We start from the raw sequence: 25888 nt of genomic DNA on the forward strand, positions 1-25888 counted from the left end.
TAACACACACACAGCTGGTCCAGGCCCCCTCCCGCCTGCCCAGACAACCTGGTCACCCAGGCCCCCTCCCCGCCCGCCCAGACAACCTGGTCACCCAGGCCCCCTCCCCGCCCGCCCAGACAACCTGGTCACCCAGGCCCCCTCCTCGCCCGCCCAGACAACCTGGTCACCCAGGGCCCCCCTCCCCCACCCAGACAAACTGGTGACCCAGGGCCCCCTCCCCCCCCATCCAGACAAACTGGTGACCCAGGGCCCCCTCCTCGCCCGCCCAGACAACCTGGTCACCCAGGGCCCCCTCCCCCCCACCCAGACAAACTGGTGACCCAGGGCCCCCTCCCCCCACCCAGACAACCTGGTGACCCAGGGCCCCCTCCCCCCCCACCCAGACAACCTGGTGACCCAGGGCCCCCTCCCCCCACCCAGACAAACTGGTGACCCAGGGCCCCCTCCCCCCACCCAGACAAACTGGTGACCCAGGGCCCCCTCCCCCCACCCAGACAAACTGGTGACCCAGGGCCCCCCCCCCCCCATCCAGACAAACTGGTGACCCAGGGCCCCCCCCCCCCACCCAGACAAACTGGTGACCCAGGGCCCCCTCCCCCCATCCAGACAAACTGGTGACCCAGGGTCCCCCCCCCCGTCCAGACAAACTGGTGACCCAGGGCCCCCGCCCAGACAAACTGGTGACCCAGGGCCCCTCCCCCATCCAGACAAACTGGTGACCCAGGGCCCCCTCCCCCCACCCAGACAAACTGGTCACCCAGGGCCCCCTCCCCCCGTCCAGACAAACTGGTCACCCAGGGCCCCCCCGTCCAGACAAACTGGTCACCCAGGGCCCCCTCCCCCCGTCCAGACAAACTGGTCACCCAGGGTCCCCCCCCCGTCCAGACAAACCGGTGACCCAGGGCCCCCTCCCCCCGCCCAGACAAACCGGTGACCCAGGGCCCCCTCCCCCCCGCCCAGACAAACCGGTGACCCAGGGCCCCCTCCCCCGCCCAGACAAACCGGTGACCCAGGGCCCCTCTTTCCCAGAGTGGGATGAATAGATGGCCTGCTAGCTGTTCCTGTAGACTTCCAGTCATTGCGCTAATGCTAGTTAGCATTGTCTTAACTCTTATCTTCCTTTAACTTAACTCTTAACGTTAACTCTTATCTTCCTTTTTCGATAGCAGCAGACATGTGGTGAGCAATATGTCTGGAACATCGAAATCGCAATAAAATCGCAGTATTGAATCCTAAAACACGTGGTATCGGCGCCTAAGTATCGTGATCGTATCGTGATGCCCATGGCATTTCCCATGCCTAGGTTATATTTGGGCACTTCCCATGCCTATATTTGGGCACTTCCCGTGCCTATATTTGGGCATTTCCCGTGCCTATATTTGGGCATTTCCCGTGCCTATATTTGGGCATTTCCCGTGCCTATATTTGGGCAGTTCTCGTGCCTATATTTGGGCAGTTCTCGTGCCTATATTTGGGCAGTTCCCGTGCCTAGGTTATATTCGGGCACTTCTCGTGCCTATATTTGGGCAGTTCCCGTGCCTAGGTTATATTTGGGCACTTCCCATGCCTATATTTCGGCATTTCCCGTGCCTATATTTGGGCACTTCCCCGTGCCTATATTTGGGCACTTCCCCGTGCCTATATTTGGGCACTTCCCCGTGCCTATATTTGGGCACTTCCCCGTGCCTATATTTGGGCACTTCCCCGTGCCTATATTTGGGCACTTCCCGTGCCTATATTTGGGCACTTCCCGTGCCTATATTTGGGCACTTCCCCGCCTATATTTGGGCACTTCCCCGCGCCTATATTTGGGCACTTCCCGCGCCTATATTTGGGCACTTCCCCGCGCCTATATTTGGGCACTTCCCCGCGCCTATATTTGGGCACTTCCCATGCCTAGGTTATATTTTGGTCAGAATTCTGCCTTTTTCAAGCATAAAAAAAATAAGAATTTAAAAACAGAAGTATCTTGCAAGATGAACTTAAAGTAAGACATTAGGAAAAGTATCTGACTGTAAATCTCTCTCTGCCAATAAGACATCTGATGGCCTTTGCAAAACGTTCCTCTTTCATTGGAAGTTAAGTTGTGTGGCTGCCAGCCGAATAGTGTTGCCCTTCTGTTGTCATGGGAAAAAAAAGCTATTTTCTGTTTGAATGTTTTGCACACATTTATTTAGTGATGATGAACTAGTCCCCTGATCACTCTACTGAAGCAACACAACATTTATTTACTGATGATGAACTAGTCACCTGATCACTCTACTGAAGCAACACAACATTTATTTAGTGATGATGAACTAGTCCCCTGATCACTCTACTGAAGCAACACAACATTTATTTAGTGATAAACTAGTCCCCTGATCACTCTGAAGCAACACATTTATTTAGTGATGAACTAGTCCCCTGATCACTCTACTGAAGCAACACAACATTTATTTAGTGATGATGAACTAGTCCCCTGATCACTCTACTGAAGCAACACAACATTTATTTAGTGATGATGAACTAGTCCCCTGATCACTCTACTGAAGCAACACAACATTTATTTAGTGATGAGCTAGTCCCCTGATCACTCTACTGAAGCAACACATTTATTTAGTGATGAGCTAGTCCCCTGATCACTCTACTGAAGCAACACAACATGTATTTAGTGGTGAACTAGTCCCCTGATCACTCTACTGAAGCAACACAACATTGTTTCCTTTCAATATAAAATGCAGATGATTTAATCTGTGTTTTGGAAATGCAGGGGGGGGGGGTCCTTTTTTGTCTCAATTAACAGTTCTGTATTTGTTTCACCCCTGACTTCTAACTTCTGTGTATGACCTTTTAACCTCTAGGTATCAGGACCAGTCTGCTGGACTCAGAGGAACACACCTGTTTCACCTGCAAACAGTCTGACGTCTCACCTGACGCTCTCATCGCTAACAAGTTCCTACGACAGGTACACATCACGGAGACGCATTAAGCCAAACCCCACACACTCACACACATTGACAAACCACACACACATTGACAAACCACACACACATTGACAAACCACACACACACACACACACACACACATTGACAAACCACACACACACACACACTCGGTCAGTCAGTAATTAAACTACACTCATACACACTATAGCTTTATTTATTAATTCAAAATCTCTCCCCCTCTCTCTCTCTCTCCCCTCAGGCAGTGAATAACTTTAAGAATGAGTCTGGTTACACCAAACCAGCACGAAACAAAACCCTGCAGCAGTCTGCCCCGCCCCCAGCACGGCCTCAGCCATTCAGAACCCTCGGCTCACGCCAGCAGGACCCCCTATTGGCCAACACTCGCCAGCAGGACCCCCTATTGGCCAGCACTCGCCAGCAGGACCCCCTATTAGCCAGCACTCGCCAGCAGGACCCCCTATTGGCCAGCACTCGCCAGCAGGACCCCCTATTGGCCAGCACTCGCCAGCAGGACCCCCTATTGGCCAGCACTCGCCAGCAGGACCCCCTATTGGCCAGCACTCGCCAGCAGGACCCCCTATTGGCCAGCACTCGCCAGCAGGACCCCCTATTGGCCAGCACTCGCCAGCAGGACCCCCTATTGGCCAGCGCTCGCCAGCAGGACCCCCTATTGGCCAACGCTCGCCAGCAGGACCCCCTATTGGCCAACGCCTCTCGCCCCCAGCCTCCCTCACTCCTCCTGTCACCCTGACACAAAGCCTGCCCATTCAGACCCCACCGATGGGACCGCCTGAGGTGTCAATCTCTCCTGACCCCGCCCCTGAACCACACCGGGCGGAGCCACGGCACTTGGCCAATCACAACGAGCCACCGCCTCCAGGGTGAGTTGCCGGGACTACGGACGCCACACAGATGCACATCTCAACCGTTGATATTTGACTGATTTGATTAACTGACTGATTCATTGGTGTTTTGTTTTTTCTCTCAGTGAGATGGAGGCGGGGCCTTACATGGTGTCAGAGCCACCAATCAGATCAGCCGACAGCGGACCTCAGGTGAGACACACTAGTTGTATTGCAGGGTACATTATGACCTGTCGTAGCCTCTGTACATTCTAAGACACACTTTTTAAAAAAAGAAGCTAACTATCTTATTTGCATTTCCTAAAATGTTCCTCTGTACTTCCTTGATTTCTCTCTGATTGGTTCCCCAGGGATACCACATGCCTATGATTGGTCACCCTCCACCCATAAGGCCCTCCCACCCATCAGGTCCACCTCCACAGCCCTCCCATTCCCACAGAGGAGGACCCAGACCACCTTGGGACAGGTACGACACTGATCACACAGGACTATAGAATATAGAGTTCATAACAGGGTTACTGTAGAATATAGAGGTCATAACAGGGTTACTGTGGAATATAGAGGTCATAACAGGGTTACTGTAGAATACAGGACTATAGAATATAGTGGTCATAACAGGGTTACTGTAGAATATAGTGGTCATAACAGGACTATAGAATATAGTGGTCATAACAGGACTATAGAATATAGTGGTCATAACAGGACTATAGAATATAGTGGTCATAACAGGACTATAGAATATAGTGGTCATAACAGGACTATAGAATATAGTGGTCATAACAGGACTATAGAATATAGTGGTCATAACAGGACTATAGAATATAGTGGTCATAACAGGACTATAGAATATAGAGTTCATAACAGGGTTACTGTAGAATATAGAGGTCATAACAGGGTTACTGTGGAATATAGAGGTCATAACAGGGTTACTGTAGAATACAGGGCTATAGAATATAGAGGTCATAACAGGGCTATAGAATATAGTGGTCATAACAGGGCTATAGAATATAGAGGTCATAACAGGGCTATAGAATATAGAGTTCATAACAGGGTTACTGTAGAATATAGAGGTCATAACAGGGTTACTGTGGAATATAGAGGTCATAACAGGGTTACTGTAGAATACAGGGCTATAGAATATAGAGGTCATAACAGGGCTATAGAATATAGAGGTCATAACAGGGTTACTGTAGTATATAGGACTATAGAATATAGAGGTCAACTGGTCATGACAGGGCTAGAGAATATAGAGGTCGTGACAGGGCTAGAGAATATAGAGGTCGTGACAGGGCTAGAGAATATAGAGGTCGTGACAGGGCTAGAAAATATAGAGGTCGTGACAGGGCTAGAGAATATAGAGGTCGTGACAGGGCTTCTGGAGAATATAGAGGTCGTGACAGGGCTTCTGGAGAATATAGAGGTCGTGACAGGGCTTCTGGAGAATATAGAGGTCGTGACAGGGCTTCTGGAGAATATAGAGGTCGTGACAGGGCTTCTGGAGAATATAGAGGTCGTGACAGGGCTTCTGGAGAATATAGAGGTCGTGACAGGGCTTCTGGAGAATATAGAGGTCGTGACAGGGCTTCTGGAGAATATAGAGGTCGTGACAGGGCTTCTGGAGAATATAGAGGTCGTGACAGGGCTTCTGGAGAATATAGAGGTCGTGACAGGGCTTCTGGAGAATATAGAGGTCGTGACAGGGCTTCTGGAGAATATAGAGGTCGTGACAGGGCTTCTGGAGAATATAGAGGTCGTGACAGGGCTTCTGGAGAATATAGAGGTCGTGACAGGGCTTCTGGAGAATATAGAGGTCGTGACAGGGCTTCTGGAGAATATAGAGGTCGTGACAGGGCTTCTGGAGAATATAGAGGTCAACTGGTCATAACAGGGCTATAGAATATAGAGGTCGTGACAGGGCTGCTGGAGAATATAGAGGTCGTGACAGGGCTGCTGGAGAATATAGAGGTCAACTGGTCATAACAGGGTTAATGTAGAATACAGGACTATAGGATATAGAGGTCATAACAGGGTTACTGTAGTATATAGGACTATAGAATATAGAGGTCAACTGGTCATAACAGGGCTATAGAATATAGAGGTCATAACAGGGTTACTGTAGAATACAGGACTATAGAATATAGAGGTCATAACAGGGCTATAGAATAGTGGTCATAACAGGGCTATAGAATAGTGGTCATAACAGAAATATAGAATAGTGGTCATAACAGGACTATAGAATAGTGGTCATAACAGGACTATAGAATAGTGGTCATAACAGGACTATGGAATATAGAGGTCATAACAGGGCTATGGAATATAGAGGTCATAACAGGGCTATAGAATATAGAGGTCATAACAGGGCTATAGAATATAGAGGTCATAACAGGGCTATAGAATATAGAGGTCATAACAGGGCTATAGAATATAGAGGTCATAACAGGGCTATGGAATATAGAGGTCATAACAGGGCTATGGAATATAGAGGTCATAACAGGGCTATGGAATATAGAGGTCATAACAGGGCTATGGAATATAGAGGTCATAACAGGGCTATGGAATATAGAGGTCATAACAGGGCTATGGAATATAGAGGTCATAACAGGGCTATGGAATATAGAGGTCATAACAGGGCTATGGAATATAGAGGTCATAACAGGGCTATGGAATATAGAGGTCATAACAGGGCTATGGAATATAGAGGTCATAACAGGGCTATGGAATATAGAGGTCATAACAGGGCTATGGAATATAGAGGTCATAACAGGGCTATGGAATATAGAGGTCATAACAGGGCTATGGAATATAGAGGTCATAACAGGGCTATGGAATATAGAGGTCATAACAGGGCTATGGAATATAGAGGTCATAACAGGGCTATGGAATATAGAGGTCATAACAGGGCTATGGAATATAGAGGTCATAACAGGGCTATGGAATATAGAGGTCATAACAGGGCTATGGAATATAGAGGTCATAACAGGGCTATGGAATATAGAGGTCATAACAGGGCTATGGAATATAGAGGTCATAACAGGGCTATGGAATATAGAGGTCATAACAGGGCTATGGAATATAGAGGTCATAACAGGGCTATGGAATATAGAGGTCATAACAGGGCTATGGAATATAGAGGTCATAACAGGGCTATGGAATATAGAGGTCATAACAGGGCTATGGAATATAGAGGTCATAACAGGGCTATGGAATATAGAGGTCATAACAGGGCTATGGAATATAGAGGTCATAACAGGGCTATGGAATATAGAGGTCATAACAGGGCTATGGAATATAGAGGTCATAACAGGGCTTCTGTAGAATATAGAGGTCATAACAGGGCTTCTGTAGAATATAGAGGTCATAACAGGGCTATGGAATAGAGGTCATAACAGGGCTATGGAATATAGAGGTCATAACAGGGCTATGGAATATAGAGGCCATAACAGGGCTATGGAATATAGAGGCCATAACAGGGCTATGGAATATAGAGGCCATAACAGGGCTATGGAATATAGAGGTCATAACAGGGCTATGGAATATAGAGGTCATAACAGGGCTATGGAATATAGAGGTCATAACAGGGCTATGGAATATAGGGTCATAACAGGGCTATGGAATATAGAGGTCATAACAGGGCTATGGAATATAGAGGTCATAACAGGGCTATGGAATATAGAGGTCATAACAGGGCTATGGAATATAGAGGTCATAACAGGGCTATGGAATATAGAGGTCATAACAGGGCTATGGAATATAGAGGCCATAACAGGGCTATGTAGAATATAGAGGTCATAACAGGGCTATGGAATATAGAGGTCATAACAGGGCTATGGAATATAGAGGTCATAACAGGGCTATGGAATATAGAGGTCATAACAGGGCTATGGAATATAGGTCATAACAGGGCTATGGAATATAGAGGTCATAACAGGGCTATGGAATATAGAGGTCATAACAGGGCTATGGAATATAGAGGTCATAACAGGGCTACTGTAGAATATAGAGGTCATAACAGGGCTTCTGTAGAATATAGAGGTCATAACAGGGCTTCTGTAGAATATAGAGGTCATAACAGGGCTATAGAATATAGAGGTCGTAACAGGACTATAGAATATAGAGGTCATAACAGGGTTACTGTAGAATACAGGACTATAGAATATAGAGGTCAACTGGTCATAACAGGGCTATAGAATATAGAGGTCATAACAGGGCTATAGAATATAGAGGTCATAACAGGACTATAGAATATAGAGGTCAACTGGTCATAACAGGGTTATTGTAGAATACAGGACTATAGAATATAGAGGTCATAACAGGGTTACTGTAGTATATAGAGGTCAACTGGTCATAACAGGGCTATAGAATATAGAGGTCATAACAGGGCTATAGAATATAGAGGTCAAGACAGGGCTATAGAATATAGAGGTCAAGACAGGGCTATAGAATATAGAGGTCAAGACAGGGCTATAGGATATAGAGGTCAAGACAGGGCTATAGGATATAGAGGTCAAGACAGGGCTATAGAATATAGAGGTCAAGACAGGGCTATAGAATATAGAGGTCAAGACAGGGCTATAGAATATAGAGGTCAAGACAGGGCTATAGAATATAGAGGTCAAGACAGGGCTATAGAATATAGAGGTCAAGACAGGGCTATAGAATATAGAGGTCAAGACAGGGCTATAGAATATAGAGGTCAAGACAGGGCTATAGAATATAGAGGTCAAGACAGGGCTATAGAATATAGAGGTCAAGACAGGGCTATAGAATATAGAGGTCAAGACAGGGCTATAGAATATAGAGGTCAAGACAGGGCTTCTGTAGAATATAGAGGTCAAGACAGGGCTTCTGTAGAATATAGAGGTCAAGACAGGGCTTCTGTAGAATATAGAGGTCATAGCAGGGCTTCTGTAGAATATAGAGGTCATAGCAGGGCTTCTGTAGAATATAGAGGTCATAGCAGGGCTTCTGTAGAATATAGAGGTCATAGCAGGGCTTCTGTAGAATATAGAGGTCATAGCAGGGCTTCTGTAGAATACAGGGCTATAGAATATAGAGGTCATAACAGGACTATAGAATGTAGTGGTCATAACAGGGTTACTGCAGAATACAGGACTATAGAATATAGAGGTCATAACAGGGCTATAGAATATAGAGGTCATAACAGGGCTATAGAATATAGAGGTCATAACAGGGCTATAGAATATAGAGGTCATAACAGGGCTATAGAATATAGAGGTCATAACAGGGCTATAGAATATAGAGGTCATAACAGGGCTATAGAATATAGAGGTCATAACAGGGCTATAGAATATAGAGGTCATAACAGGACTATAGAATATAGTGGTCATAACAGGACTATAGAATATAGAGGTCTTAACAGGGTTACTGTAGAATACAGGGCTATAGAATATTGAAGTCATAACAGGGCTATAGAATATTGAAGTCATAACAGGGCTATAGAATATTGAGGTCATAACAGGGCTATAGAATATAGAGGTCATAACAGGGCTAAGAGGTCATATAACAGGACTATAGAATATAGAGGTCAACTGGTCATAACGGGGTTAATGTAGAATACAGGACTATAGGATATAGAGGTCATAACAGGGTTACTGTAGTATATAGGACTATAGAATATAGAGGTCGTAACAGGGCTAAGAGGCCATAACAGGACTATAGAATATAGAGGTCAACTGGTCATAACAGGGCTATAGAATATAGAGGTCATAACAGGGCTATAGAATATAGAGGTCATAACAGGGCTATAGAATATAGAGGTCAACTGGTCACAACAGGGTTACTGTAGAATACAGGACTATAGAATATAGAGGTTATAACAGGGTTACTGTAGAATACAGGACTATAGAATATAGAGGTTATAACAGGGTTACTGTAGAATACAGGACTATAGAATATAGAGGTCATAACAGGGCTATAGAATATAGAGGTCATAACAGGGCTATAGAATATAGAGGTCATAACAGGGCTATAGAATATAGAGGTCATAACAGGGCTATAGAATATAGAGGTCATAACAGGGCTATAGAATATAGAGGTCATAACAGGGCTATAGAATATAGAGGTCATAACAGGGCTATAGAATATAGAGGTCATAACAGGGCTATAGAATATAGATAACATAGAAACAGGGCTATAGAATATAGTGGTCATAACAGGGCTATAGAATATAGAGGTCAACTGGTCATAACAGGGCTATAGAATATAGAGGTCATAACAGGGCTATAGAATATAGAGGTCATAACAGGGCTATAGAATATAGTGGTCATAACAGGACTATAGAATATAGAGGTCAACTGGTCATAACAGGGTTATTGTAGAATACAGGACTATAGAATATAGAGGTCATAACAGGGTTACTGTAGTATATAGGACTATAGAATATAGAGGTCAACTGGTCATAACAGGGCTATAGAATATAGAGGTCAAGACAGGGCTATAGAATATAGAGGTCAAGACAGGGCTATAGAATATAGAGGTCAAGACAGGGCTATAGAATATAGAGGTCAAGACAGGGCTATAGAATATAGAGGTCAAGACAGGGCTATAGAATATAGAGGTCAAGACAGGGCTATAGAATATAGAGGTCAAGACAGGGCTATAGAATATAGAGGTCAAGACAGGGCTATAGAATATAGAGGTCAAGACAGGGCTATAGAATATAGAGGTCAAGACAGGGCTATAGAATATAGAGGTCAAGACAGGGCTATAGAATATAGAGTTCAAGACAGGGCTATAGAGGTCAAGACAGGGCTTCTGTAGAATATAGAGGTCATAGCAGGGCTTCTGTAGAATATAGAGGTCATAGCAGGGCTTCTGTAGAATATAGAGGTCATAGCAGGGCTTCTGTAGAATATAGAGGTCATAGCAGGGCTTCTGTAGAATATAGAGGTCATAGCAGGGCTTCTGTAGAATATAGAGGTCATAGCAGGGCTTCTGTAGAATACAGGGCTATAGAATATAGAGGTCATAACAGGACTATAGAATGTAGTGGTCATAACAGGGTTACTGCAGAATACAGGACTATAGAATATAGAGGTCATAACAGGGCTATAGAATATAGAGGTCATAACAGGGCTATAGAATATAGAGGTCATAGCAGGGCTTCTGTAGAATACAGGGCTATAGAATATAGAGGTCATAACAGGACTATAGAATGTAGTGGTCATAACAGGGTTACTGCAGAATACAGGACTATAGAATATAGAGGTCATAACAGGGCTATAGAATATAGAGGTCATAACAGGGCTATAGAATATAGAGGTCATAACAGGGCTATAGAATATAGAGGTCATAACAGGGCTATAGAATATAGAGGTCATAACAGGGCTATAGAATATAGAGGTCATAACAGGGCTATAGAATATAGAGGTCATAACAGGGCTATAGAATATAGAGGTCATAACAGGGCTATAGAATATAGAGGTCATAACAGGGCTATAGAATATAGAGGTCATAACAGGGCTATAGAATATAGAGGTCATAACAGGCTATAGAATATAGAGGTCATAACAGGGCTATAGAATATAGAGGTCATAACAGGGCTATAGAATATAGAGGTCATAACAGGGCTATAGAATATAGAGGTCATAACAGGGCTATAGAATATAGAGGTCATAACAGGGCTATAGAATATAGAGGTCATAACAGGGCTATAGAATATAGAGGTCATAACAGGGCTATAGAATATAGTGGTCATAACAGGACTATAGAATATAGAGGTCATAACAGGGTTACTGTAGAATACAGGGCTATAGAATATTGAAGTCATAACAGGGCTATAGAATATTGAAGTCATAACAGGGCTATAGAATATTGAGGTCATAACAGGGCTATAGAATATAGAGGTCGTAACAGGGCTAAGAGGTCATAACAGGACTATAGAATATAGAGGTCAACTGGTCATAACGGGGTTAATGTAGAATACAGGACTATAGGATATAGAGGTCATAACAGGGTTACTGTAGTATATAGGACTATAGAATATAGAGGTCGTAACAGGGCTAAGAGGCCATAACAGGACTATAGAATATAGAGGTCAACTGGTCATAACAGGACTATAGAATATAGAGGTCAACTGGTCATAACAGGGCTATAGAATATAGAGGTCATAACAGGGCTATAGAATATAGAGGTCATAACAGGGCTATAGAATATAGAGGTCATAACAGGGCTATAGAATATAGAGGTCATAACAGGGCTATAGAATATAGAGGTCAACTGGTCACAACAGGGTTACTGTAGAATACAGGACTATAGAATATAGAGGTTATAACAGGGTTACTGTAGAATACAGGACTATAGAATATAGAGGTTATAACAGGGTTACTGTAGAATACAGGACTATAGAATATAGAGGTCATAACAGGGCTATAGAATATAGAGGTCAACTGGTCATAACAGGACTATAGAATATAGAGATCATAACAGGGTTACTGTTGAATACAGGGCTATAGAATATAGAGGTCATAACAGGGCTATAGAATATAGAGGTCATAACAGGGCTATAGAATATAGAGGTCATAACAGGGCTATAGAATATAGAGGTCATAACAGGGCTATAGAATATAGAGGTCATAACAGGGCTATAGAATATAGTGGTCATAACAGGACTATAGAATATAGAGGTCAACTGGTCATAACAGGGCTATAGAATATAGAGGTCATAACAGGGCTATAGTATATAGAGGTCATAACAGGGCTATAGAATATAGAGGTCATAACAGGGCTATAGAATATAGAGGTCAACTGGTCATAACAGGGTTACTGTAGTATATAGGACTATAGAATATAGAGGTCATAACAGGGCTATAGAATATAGAGGTCATAACAGGGCTATAGAATATAGAGGTCATAACATGGCTATAGAATATAGTGGTCATAACAGGACTATAGAATATAGAGGTCATAACAGGGCTATAGAATATAGATGTCATAACAGGGCTATAGTATATAGAGGTCATAACAGGGCTATAGAATATAGAGGTCATAACAGGGCTATAGAATATAGAGGTCAACTGGTCATAACAGGGCTATAGTATATAGAGGTCATAACAGGGCTATAGAATATAGAGGTCATAACAGGGCTATAGAATATAGAGGTCATAACAGGGCTATAGAATATAGAGGTCATAACAGGGCTATAGAATATAGAGGTCAACTGGTCACAACAGGTTACTGTAGAATACAGGCTATAGAATATAGAGGTTATAACAGGGTTACTGTAGAATACAGGACTATAGAATATAGAGGTCATAACAGGGCTATAGAATATAGAGGTCATAACAGGGCTATAGAATATAGAGGTCATAACAGGGCTATAGAATATAGAGGTCATAACAGGGCTATAGAATATAGAGGTCATAACAGGGCTATAGAATATAGAGGTCATAACAGGGCTATAGAATATAGAGGTCAACTGGTCACAACAGGGTTACTGTAGAATACAGGACTATAGAATATAGAGGTTATAACAGGGTTACTGTAGAATACAGGACTATAGAATATAGAGGTCATAACAGGGCTATAGAATATAGAGGTCATAACAGGGCTATAGAATATAGAGGTCATAACAGGGCTATAGAATATAGAGGTCATAACAGGGCTATAGAATATAGAGGTCATAACAGGGCTATAGAATATAGAGGTCATAACAGGGCTATAGAATATAGAGGTCATAACAGGACTATAGAATATAGAGGTCATAACAGGGCTATAGAATATAGAGGTCATAACAGGGCTATAGAATATAGTGGTCATAACAGGACTATAGAATATAGAGGTCAACTGGTCATAACAGGGTTATTGTAGAATACAGGACTATAGAATATAGAGGTCATAACAGGGTTACTGTAGTATATAGGACTATAGAATATAGAGGTCAACTGGTCATAACAGGGCTATAGAATATAGAGGTCAAGACAGGGCTATAGAATATAGAGATCAAGACAGGGCTATAGAATATAGAGGTCAAGACAGGGCTATAGAATATAGAGGTCAAGACAGGGCTATAGAATATAGAGGTCAAGACAGGGCTATAGAATATAGAGGTCAAGACAGGGCTATAGAATATAGAGGTCAAGACAGGGCTATAGAATATAGAGGTCAAGACAGGGCTATAGAATATAGAGGTCATAGAATATAGACAGGGCTATAGAATATAGAGGTCAAGACAGGGCTATAGAATATAGAGGTCAAGACAGGGCTATAGAATATAGAGGTCAAGACAGGGCTATAGAGGTCATAGACAGGGCTTCTGTAGAATATAGAGGTCATAACAGGGCTATAGAATATAGAGGTCATAACAGGGCTTCTATAGAATATAGAGGTCATAACAGGGCTTAGAATATAGAGGTCATAACAGGGCTTCTGTAGAATATAGAGGTCATAGCAGGGCTTCTGTAGAATATAGAGGTCATAGCAGGGCTTCTGTAGAATACAGGGCTATAGAATATAGAGGTCATAACAGGACTATAGAATGTAGTGGTCATAACAGGGTTACTGCAGAATACAGGACTATAGAATATAGAGGTCATAACAGGGCTATAGAATATAGAGGTCATAACAGGGCTATAGAATATAGAGGTCATAGCAGGGCTTCTGTAGAATACAGGGCTATAGAATATAGAGGTCATAACAGGACTATAGAATGTAGTGGTCATAACAGGGTTACTGCAGAATACAGGACTATAGAATATAGAGGTCATAACAGGGCTATAGAATATAGAGGTCATAACAGGGCTATAGAATATAGAGGTCATAACAGGGCTATAGAATATAGAGGTCATAACAGGGCTATAGAATATAGAGGTCATAACAGGGCTATAGAATATAGAGGTCATAACAGGGCTATAGAATATAGAGGTCATAACAGGGCTATAGAATATAGAGGTCATAACAGGGCTATAGAATATAGAGGTCATAACAGGGCTATAGAATATAGAGGTCATAACAGGGCTATAGAATATAGAGGTCATAACAGGGCTATAGAATATAGAGGTCATAACAGGGCTATAGAATATAGAGGTCATAACAGGGCTATAGAATATAGAGGTCATAACAGGGCTATAGAATATAGAGGTCATAACAGGGCTATAGAATATAGAGGTCATAACAGGGCTATAGAATATAGAGGTCATAACAGGGCTATAGAATATAGTGGTCATAACAGGACTATAGAATATAGAGGTCATAACAGGGTTACTGTAGAATACAGGGCTATAGAATATTGAAGTCATAACAGGGCTATAGAATATTGAAGTCATAACAGGGCTATAGAATATTGAGGTCATAACAGGGCTATAGAATATAGAGGTCGTAACAGGGCTAAGAGGTCATAACAGGACTATAGAATATAGAGGTCAACTGGTCATAACGGGGTTAATGTAGAATACAGGACTATAGGATATAGAGGTCATAACAGGGTTACTGTAGTATATAGGACTATAGAATATAGAGGTCGTAACAGGGCTAAGAGGCCATAACAGGACTATAGAATATAGAGGTCAACTGGTCATAACAGGACTATAGAATATAGAGGTCAACTGGTCATAACAGGGCTATAGAATATAGAGGTCATAACAGGGCTATAGAATATAGAGGTCATAACAGGGCTATAGAATATAGAGGTCATAACAGGGCTATAGAATATAGAGGTCATAACAGGGCTATAGAATATAGAGGTCAACTGGTCACAACAGGGTTACTGTAGAATACAGGACTATAGAATATAGAGGTTATAACAGGGTTACTGTAGAATACAGGACTATAGAATATAGAGGTTATAACAGGGTTACTGTAGAATACAGGACTATAGAATATAGAGGTCATAACAGGGCTATAGAATATAGAGGTCAACTGGTCATAACAGGACTATAGAATATAGAGATCATAACAGGGTTACTGTTGAATACAGGGCTATAGAATATAGAGGTCATAACAGGGCTATAGAATATAGAGGTCATAACAGGGCTATAGAATATAGAGGTCATAACAGGGCTATAGAATATAGAGGTCATAACAGGGCTATAGAATATAGAGGTCATAACAGGGCTATAGAATATAGTGGTCATAACAGGACTATAGAATATAGAGGTCAACTGGTCATAACAGGGCTATAGAATATAGAGGTCATAACAGGGCTATAGTATATAGAGGTCATAACAGGGCTATAGAATATAGAGGTCATAACAGGGCTATAGAATATAGAGGTCAACTGGTCATAACAGGGTTACTGTAGTATATAGGACTATAGAATATAGAGGTCATAACAGGGCTATAGAATATAGAGGTCATAACAGGGCTATAGAATATAGAGGTCATAACATGGCTATAGAATATAGTGGTCATAACAGGACTATAGAATATAGAGGTCAACTGGTCATAACAGGGCTATAGAATATAGAGGTCATAACAGGGCTATAGAATATAGAGGTCATAACAGGGCTATAGAATATAGAGGTCATAACAGGGCTATAGAATATAGAGGTCAACTGGTCATAACAGGGCTATAGTATATAGAGGTCATAACAGGGCTATAGAATATAGAGGTCAAGACAGGGCTATAGAATATAGAGGTCAAGACAGGGCTATAGAATATAGAGGTCAAGACAGGGCTATAGAATATAGAGGTCAAGACAGGGCTATAGAATATAGAGGTCAAGACAGGGCTATAGAATATAGAGGTCAAGACAGGGCTATAGAATATAGAGGTCAAGACAGGGCTATAGAATATAGAGGTCAAGACAGGGCTATAGAATATAGAGGTCAAGACAGGGCTATAGAATATAGAGGTCAAGACAGGGCTATAGAATATAGAGGTCAAGACAGGGCTTCTGTAGAATATAGAGGTCAAGACAGGGCTTCTGTAGAATATAGAGGTCAAGACAGGGCTTCTGTAGAATATAGAGGTCAAGACAGGGCTTCTGTAGAATATAGAGGTCATAGCAGGGCTTCTGTAGAATATAGAGGTCATAGCAGGGCTTCTGTAGAATATAGAGGTCATAGCAGGGCTTCTGTAGAATATAGAGGTCATAGCAGGGCTTCTGTAGAATATAGAGGTCATAGCAGGGCTTCTGTAGAATACAGGGCTATAGAATATAGAGGTCATAACAGGACTATAGAATATAGTGGTCATAACAGGGTTACTGCAGAATACAGGACTAGAATATAGAGGTCATAACAGGGCTATAGAATATAGAGGTCATAACAGGGTTACTGCAGAGGTCATAACAGGACTATAGAATATAGAGGTCATAACAGGGCTATAGAATATAGAGGTCATAACAGGGCTATAGAATATAGAGGTCATAACAGGGCTATAGAATATAGAGGTCATAACAGGGCTATAGAATATAGAGGTCATAACAGGGCTATAGAATATAGAGGTCATAACAGGGCTATAGAATATAGAGGTCATAACAGGACTATAGAATATAGAGGTCATAACAGGGTTACTGTAGAATACAGGGCTATAGAATATTGAAGTCATAACAGGGCTATAGAATATTGAAGTCATAACAGGGCTATAGAATATTGAGGTCATAACAGGGCTATAGAATATAGAGGTCGTAACAGGGCTAAGAGGTCATAACAGGACTATAGAATATAGAGGTCAACTGGTCATAACGGGGTTAATGTAGAATACAGGACTATAGGATATAGAGGTCATAACAGGGTTACTGTAGTATATAGGACTATAGAATATAGAGGTCGTAACAGGGCTAAGAGGCCATAACAGGACTATAGAATATAGAGGTCAACTGGTCATAACAGGACTATAGAATATAGAGGTCAACTGGTCATAACAGGGCTATAGAATATAGAGGTCATAACAGGGCTATAGAATATAGAGGTCATAACAGGGCTATAGAATATAGAGGTCATAACAGGGCTATAGAATATAGAGGTCATAACAGGGCTATAGAATATAGAGGTCAACTGGTCACAACAGGGTTACTGTAGAATACAGGACTATAGAATATAGAGGTTATAACAGGGTTACTGTAGAATACAGGACTATAGAATATAGAGGTTATAACAGGGTTACTGTAGAATACAGGACTATAGAATATAGAGGTCATAACAGGGCTATAGAATATAGAGGTCAACTGGTCATAACAGGACTATAGAATATAGAGATCATAACAGGGTTACTGTTGAATACAGGGCTATAGAATATAGAGGTCATAACAGGGCTATAGAATATAGAGGTCATAACAGGGCTATAGAATATAGAGGTCATAACAGGGCTATAGAATATAGTGGTCATAACAGGACTATAGAATATAGAGGTCAACTGGTCATAACAGGGCTATAGAATATAGAGGTCATAACAGGGCTATAGAATATAGAGGTCATAACAGGGCTATAGAATATAGTGGTCATAACAGGACTATAGAATATAGAGGTCAACTGGTCATAACAGGGCTATAGAATATAGAGGTCATAACAGGGCTATAGTATATAGAGGTCATAACAGGGCTATAGAATATAGAGGTCATAACAGGGCTATAGAATATAGAGGTCAACTGGTCATAACAGGGTTACTGTAGAATACAGGACTATAGAATATAGAGGTCATAACAGGGCTATAGAATATAGAGATCAACTGGTCATAACAGGACTATAGAATATAGAGATCATAACAGGGTTACTGTTGAATACAGGGCTATAGAATATAGAGGTCATAACAGGGCTATAGAATATAGAGGTCATAACAGGGCTATAGAATATAGAGGTCATAACAGGGCTATAGAATATAGAGGTCATAACAGGGCTATAGAATATAGAGGTCATAACAGGGCTATAGAATATAGAGGTCATAACAGGGCTATAGAATATAGAGGTCATAACAGGGCTATAGAATATAGAGGTCATAACAGGGCTATAGAATATAGAGGTCATAACAGGGCTATAGAATATAGAGGTCATAACAGGGCTATAGAATATAGAGGTCGTGACAGGGCTTCTGGAGAATATAGAGGTCGTGACAGGGCTTCTGGAGAATATAGAGGTCGTGACAGGGCTTCTGGAGAATATAGAGGTCGTGACAGGGCTTCTGGAGAATATAGAGGTCGTGACAGGGCTTCTGGAGAATATAGAGGTCGTGACAGGGCTTCTGGAGAATATAGAGGTCGTGACAGGGCTTCTGGAGAATATAGAGGTCGTGACAGGGCTTCTGGAGAATATAGAGGTCGTGACAGGGCTTCTGGAGAATATAGAGGTCGTGACAGGGCTTCTGGAGAATATAGAGGTCAACTGGTCATAACAGGGCTATAGAATATAGAGGTCGTGACAGGGCTGCTGGAGAATATAGAGGTCGTGACAGGGCTGCTGGAGAATATAGAGGTCAACTGGTCATAACAGGGTTAATGTAGAATACAGGACTATAGGATATAGAGGTCATAACAGGGTTACTGTAGTATATAGGACTATAGAATATAGAGGTCAACTGGTCATAACAGGGCTATAGAATATAGAGGTCATAACAGGGTTACTGTAGAATACAGGACTATAGAATATAGAGGTCATAACAGGGCTATAGAATAGTGGTCATAACAGGGCTATAGAATAGTGGTCATAACAGGAATATAGAATAGTGGTCATAACAGGACTATAGAATAGTGGTCATAACAGGACTATAGAATAGTGGTCATAACAGGACTATGGAATATAGAGGTCATAACAGGGCTATGGAATATAGAGGTCATAACAGGGCTATAGAATATAGAGGTCATAACAGGGCTATAGAATATAGAGGTCATAACAGGGCTATAGAATATAGAGGTCATAACAGGGCTATAGAATATAGAGGTCATAACAGGGCTATGGAATATAGAGGTCATAACAGGGCTATGGAATATAGAGGTCATAACAGGGCTATGGAATATAGAGGTCATAACAGGGCTATGGAATATAGAGGTCATAACAGGGCTATGGAATATAGAGGTCATAACAGGGCTATGGAATATAGAGGTCATAACAGGGCTATGGAATATAGAGGTCATAACAGGGCTATGGAATATAGAGGTCATAACAGGGCTATGGAATATAGAGGTCATAACAGGGCTATGGAATATAGAGGTCATAACAGGGCTATGGAATATAGAGGTCATAACAGGGCTATGGAATATAGAGGTCATAACAGGGCTATGGAATATAGAGGTCATAACAGGGCTATGGAATATAGAGGTCATAACAGGGCTATGGAATATAGAGGTCATAACAGGGCTATGGAATATAGAGGTCATAACAGGGCTATGGAATATAGAGGTCATAACAGGGCTATGGAATATAGAGGTCATAACAGGGCTATGGAATATAGAGGTCATAACAGGGCTATGGAATATAGAGGTCATAACAGGGCTATGGAATATAGAGGTCATAACAGGGCTATGGAATATAGAGGTCATAACAGGGCTATGGAATATAGAGGTCATAACAGGGCTATGGAATATAGAGGTCAGGGCTATGGAATATAGAGGTCATAACAGGGCTATGGAATATAGAGGTCATAACAGGGCTATGGAATATAGAGGCCATAACAGGGCTATGGAATATAGAGGCTCATAACAGGGCTATGGAATATAGAGGTCATAACAGGGCTATAGAATATAGAGGTCATAACAGGGCTATGGAATATAGAGGTCATAACAGGGCTATGGAATATAGAGGTCATAACAGGGCTATGGAATATAGAGGTCATAACAGGGTTTCTGTAGAATATAGAGGTCATAACAGGGTTTCTGTAGAATATAGAGGTCATAACAGGGTTTCTGTAGAATATAGAGGTCATAACAGGGTTTCTGTAGAATATAGAGGTCATAACAGGGTTTCTGTAGAATACAGGACTATAGAATATAGAGGTCATAACAGGGCTATAGAATATAGAGGTCATAACAGGGCTATAGAATATAGAGGTCATAACAGGGCTATAGAATATAGAGGTCATAACAGGACTATAGAATATAGAGGTCATAACAGGGTTACTGTAGTATACAGGACTATAGAATATAGAGGTCATAACAGGACTATAGAATATAGAGGTCAACTGGTCATAACAGGGTTATTGTAGAATACAGGACTATAGAATATAGAGGTCATACCAGGGTTACTGTAGTATATAGGACTATAGAATATAGAGGTCAACTGGTCATAACAGGGCTATAGAATATAGAGGTCAAAACAGGGCTATAGAATATAGAGGTCAAGACAGGGCTATAGAATATAGAGGTCATAACAGGGCTATGGAATATAGAGGTCATAACAGGGCTATAGAATATAGAGGTCATAACAGGACTATAGAATATAGTGGTCATAACAGGACTATAGAATATAGAGGTCATAACAGGGTTACTGTAGAATACAGGGCTATAGAATATTGAAGTCATAACAGGGCTATAGAATATTGAAGTCATAACAGGGCTATAGAATATTGAGGTCATAACAGGGCTATAGAATATAGAGGTCGTAACAGGGCTAAGAGGTCATAACAGGACTATAGAATATAGAGGTCAACTGGTCATAACGGGGTTAATGTAGAATACAGGACTATAGGATATAGAGGTCATAACAGGGTTACTGTAGTATATAGGACTATAGAATATAGAGGTCGTAACAGGGCTAAGAGGCCATAACAGGACTATAGAATATAGAGGTCAACTGGTCATAACAGGACTATAGAATATAGAGGTCAACTGGTCATAACAGGGCTATAGAATATAGAGGTCATAACAGGGCTATAGAATATAGAGGTCATAACAGGGCTATAGAATATAGAGGTCATAACAGGGCTATAGAATATAGAGGTCATAACAGGGCTATAGAATATAGAGGTCAACTGGTCACAACAGGGTTACTGTAGAATACAGGACTATAGAATATAGAGGTTATAACAGGGTTACTGTAGAATACAGGACTATAGAATATAGAGGTTATAACAGGGTTACTGTAGAATACAGGACTATAGAATATAGAGGTCATAACAGGGCTATAGAATATAGAGGTCAACTGGTCATAACAGGACTATAGAATATAGAGATCATAACAGGGTTACTGTTGAATACAGGGCTATAGAATATAGAGGTCATAACAGGGCTATAGAATATAGAGGTCATAACAGGGCTATAGAATATAGAGGTCATAACAGAGCTATAGAATATAGAGGTCATAACAGGGCTATAGAATATAGAGGTCATAACAGGGCTATAGAATATAGAGGTCATAACAGGGCTATAGAATATAGAGGTCAACTGGTCATAACAGGACTATAGAATATAGAGATCATAACAGGGCTATAGAATATAGAGGTCATAACAGGGCTATAGAATATAGAGGTCATAACAGGGCTATAGAATATAGAGGTCAACTGGTCATAACAGGGTTACTGTAGTATATAGGACTATAGAATATAGAGGTCATAACAGGGCTATAGAATATAGAGGTCATAACAGGGCTATAGAATATAGAGGTCATAACATGGCTATAGAATATAGTGGTCATAACAGGACTATAGAATATAGAGGTCAACTGGTCATAACAGGGCTATAGAATATAGAGGTCATAACAGGGCTATAGTATATAGAGGTCATAACAGGGCTATAGAATATAGAGGTCATAACAGGGCTATAGAATATAGAGGTCAACTGGTCATAACAGGGCTATAGTATATAGAGGTCATAACAGGGCTATAGAATATAGAGGTCAAGACAGGGCTATAGAATATAGAGGTCAAGACAGGGCTATAGAATATAGAGGTCAAGACAGGGCTATAGAATATAGAGGTCAATACAGGGCTATAGAATATAGAGGTCAAGACAGGGCTATAGAATATAGAGGTCAAGACAGGGCTATAGAATATAGAGGTCAAGACAGCGCTATAGAATATAGAGGTCAAGACAGGGCTATAGAATATAGAGGTCAAGACAGGGCTATAGAATATAGAGGTCAAGACAGGGCTATAGAGGTCAAGACAGGGCTTCTGTAGAATATAGAGGTCAAGACAGGGCTTCTGTAGAATATAGAGGTCAAGACAGGGCTTCTGTAGAATATAGAGGTCAAGACAGGGCTTCTGTAGAATATAGAGGTCATAGCAGGGCTTCTGTAGAATATAGAGGTCATAGCAGGGCTTCTGTAGAATATAGAGGTCATAGCAGGGCTTCTGTAGAATATAGAGGTCATAGCAGGGCTTCTGTAGAATATAGAGGTCATAGCAGGGCTTCTGTAGAATATAGAGGTCATAGCAGGGCTTCTGTAGAATATAGAGGTCATAGCAGGGCTTCAGAATACAGGGCTATAGAATATAGAGGTCATAACAGGACTATAGAATGTAGTGGTCATAACAGGGTTACTGCAGAATACAGGACTATAGAGGTCATAACAGGGCTATAGAATATAGAGGTCATAACAGGGCTATAGAATATAGAGGTCATAACAGGGCTATAGAAATAGAGGTCATAAGAGGGTCATAGAACAGAGGTCATAACAGGGCTATAGAATATAGAGGTCATAACAGGGCTATAGAATATAGAGGTCATAACAGGACTATAGAATATAGAGGTCATAACAGGGTTACTGTAGAATACAGGGCTATAGAATATTGAAGTCATAACAGGGCTATAGAATATTGAAGTCATAACAGGGCTATAGAATATTGAGGTCATAACAGGGCTATAGAATATAGAGGTCGTAACAGGGCTAAGAGGTCATAACAGGACTATAGAATATAGAGGTCAACTGGTCATAACGGGGTTAATGTAGAATACAGGACTATAGGATATAGAGGTCATAACAGGGTTACTGTAGTATATAGGACTATAGAATATAGAGGTCGTAACAGGGCTAAGAGGCCATAACAGGACTATAGAATATAGAGGTCAACTGGTCATAACAGGACTATAGAATATAGAGGTCAACTGGTCATAACAGGGCTATAGAATATAGAGGTCATAACAGGGCTATAGAATATAGAGGTCATAACAGGGCTATAGAATATAGAGGTCATAACAGGGCTATAGAATATAGAGGTCATAACAGGGCTATAGAATATAGAGGTCAACTGGTCACAACAGGGTTACTGTAGAATACAGGACTATAGAATATAGAGGTTATAACAGGGTTACTGTAGAATACAGGACTATAGAATATAGAGGTTATAACAGGGTTACTGTAGAATACAGGACTATAGAATATAGAGGTCATAACAGGGCTATAGAATATAGAGGTCAACTGGTCATAACAGGACTATAGAATATAGAGATCATAACAGGGTTACTGTTGAATACAGGGCTATAGAATATAGAGGTCATAACAGGGCTATAGAATATAGAGGTCATAACAGGGCTATAGAATATAGAGGTCATAACAGGGCTATAGAATATAGTGGTCATAACAGGACTATAGAATATAGAGGTCAACTGGTCATAACAGGGCTATAGAATATAGAGGTCATAACAGGGCTATAGAATATAGAGGTCATAACAGGGCTATAGAATATAGTGGTCATAACAGGACTATAGAATATAGAGGTCATAACAGGACTATAGAATATAGAGGTCAACTGGTCATAACAGGGCTATAGTATATAGAGGTCATAACAGGGCTATAGTATATAGAGGTCATAACAGGGCTATAGAATATAGAGGTCAACTGGTCATAACAGGGTTACTGTAGAATACAGGACTATAGAATATAGAGGTCATAACAGGGCTATAGAATATAGAGATCAACTGGTCATAACAGGACTATAGAATATAGAGATCATAACAGGGTTACTGTTGAATACAGGGCTATAGAATATAGAGGTCATAACAGGGCTATAGAATATAGAGGTCATAACAGGGCTATAGAATATAGAGGTCATAACAGGGCTATAGAATATAGAGGTCATAACAGGGCTATAGAATATAGAGGTCATAACAGGGCTATAGAATATAGAGGTCATAACAGGGCTATAGAATATAGAGGTCATAACAGGGCTATAGAATATAGAGGTCATAACAGGGCTATAGAATATAGAGGTCATAACAGGGCTATAGAATATAGAGGTCATGACAGGGCTATAGAATATAGAGGTCGTGACAGGGCTTCTGGAGAATATAGAGGTCGTGACAGGGCTTCTGGAGAATATAGAGGTCGTGACAGGGCTTCTGGAGAATATAGAGGTCGTGACAGGGCTTCTGGAGAATATAGAGGTCGTGACAGGGCTTCTGGAGAATATAGAGGTCGTGACAGGGCTTCTGGAGAATATAGAGGTCGTGACAGGGCTTCTGGAGAATATAGAGGTCGTGACAGGGCTTCTGGAGAATATAGAGGTCGTGACAGGGCTTCTGGAGAATATAGAGGTCAACTGGTCATAACAGGGCTATAGAATATAGAGGTCGTGACAGGGCTGCTGGAGAATATAGAGGTCGTGACAGGGCTGCTGGAGAATATAGAGGTCAACTGGTCATAACAGGGTTAATGTAGAATACAGGACTATAGGATATAGAGGTCATAACAGGGTTACTGTAGTATATAGGACTATAGAATATAGAGGTCAACTGGTCATAACAGGGCTATAGAATATAGAGGTCATAACAGGGTTACTGTAGAATACAGGACTATAGAATATAGAGGTCATAACAGGGCTATAGAATAGTGGTCATAACAGGGCTATAGAATAGTGGTCATAACAGGAATATAGAATAGTGGTCATAACAGGACTATAGAATAGTGGTCATAACAGGACTATAGAATAGTGGTCATAACAGGACTATAGAATAGTGGTCATAACAGGACTATGGAATATAGAGGTCATAACAGGGCTATGGAATATAGAGGTCATAACAGGGCTATAGAATATAGAGGTCATAACAGGGCTATAGAATATAGAGGTCATAACAGGGCTATAGAATATAGAGGTCATAACAGGGCTATGGAATATAGAGGTCATAACAGGGCTATGGAATATAGAGGTCATAACAGGGCTATGGAATATAGAGGTCATAACAGGGCTATGGAATATAGAGGTCATAACAGGGCTATGGAATATAGAGGTCATAACAGGGCTATGGAATATA

The 25888-nt window shown here is 41.4% G+C and overlaps 2 protein-coding genes across 3 annotated transcripts in view; both read left to right on the forward strand.

The window, feature by feature from the left end:
- LOC112239995 (E3 ubiquitin-protein ligase RBBP6-like) overlaps positions 1 to 3829 on the forward strand; it is a 32000-nt gene extending 28171 nt beyond the window's left edge. Inside the window, exons 10-11 of the mRNA XM_042315409.1 lie at positions 2844 to 2947; positions 3188 to 3829. Of these exons, the coding sequence (XP_042171343.1) occupies positions 2844 to 2947; positions 3188 to 3700 (617 nt within the window). The 3' untranslated portion in view covers positions 3701 to 3829. The remainder of the gene's footprint in view (positions 1 to 2843; positions 2948 to 3187) is intronic.
- A 1134-nt stretch (positions 3830 to 4963) lies between these two features.
- On the forward strand, positions 4964 to 25599 carry LOC121844912. 2 transcript variants are annotated; one of them, XM_042315410.1, is made up of 3 exons: positions 4964 to 5682; positions 18784 to 19083; positions 24902 to 25599. In XM_042315410.1, exons 1-3 carry the CDS (start codon positions 5041 to 5043, stop codon positions 25184 to 25186), a joined length of 1227 nt encoding a protein of 408 aa, XP_042171344.1. In that variant the 5' UTR covers positions 4964 to 5040; the 3' UTR covers positions 25187 to 25599. The 2 variants fall into 2 exon arrangements, with proteins under 2 accessions (XP_042171344.1, XP_042171345.1); XM_042315411.1 differs by lacking the exon at positions 24902 to 25599 and having other exon boundaries at positions 18784 to 19500.
- Positions 25600 to 25888: the final 289 nt, after the last annotated feature.

Source organism: Oncorhynchus tshawytscha, unplaced genomic scaffold, assembly GCF_018296145.1.
Source record: "Oncorhynchus tshawytscha isolate Ot180627B unplaced genomic scaffold, Otsh_v2.0 Un_contig_8328_pilon_pilon, whole genome shotgun sequence".
Taxonomy (NCBI): domain Eukaryota; kingdom Metazoa; phylum Chordata; class Actinopteri; order Salmoniformes; family Salmonidae; genus Oncorhynchus; species Oncorhynchus tshawytscha.

Bases quoted from the DNA above. Each gene is read 5' to 3' on its own strand.
- LOC121844912 (XM_042315410.1), top strand. From the start codon at position 5,041: ATGACAGGGCTAGAGAATATAGAGGTCGTGACAGGGCTAGAGAATATA. The intron at 5,683-18,783 runs GTCAACTGGTCA...TAGAATATAGAG, and splicing joins GGCTTCTGGAGAATATAGAG to GTCGTGACAGGGCTTCTGGA. The intron at 19,084-24,901 runs GTCAACTGGTCA...TAGAATATAGAG, and splicing joins GGCTTCTGGAGAATATAGAG to GTCGTGACAGGGCTTCTGGA.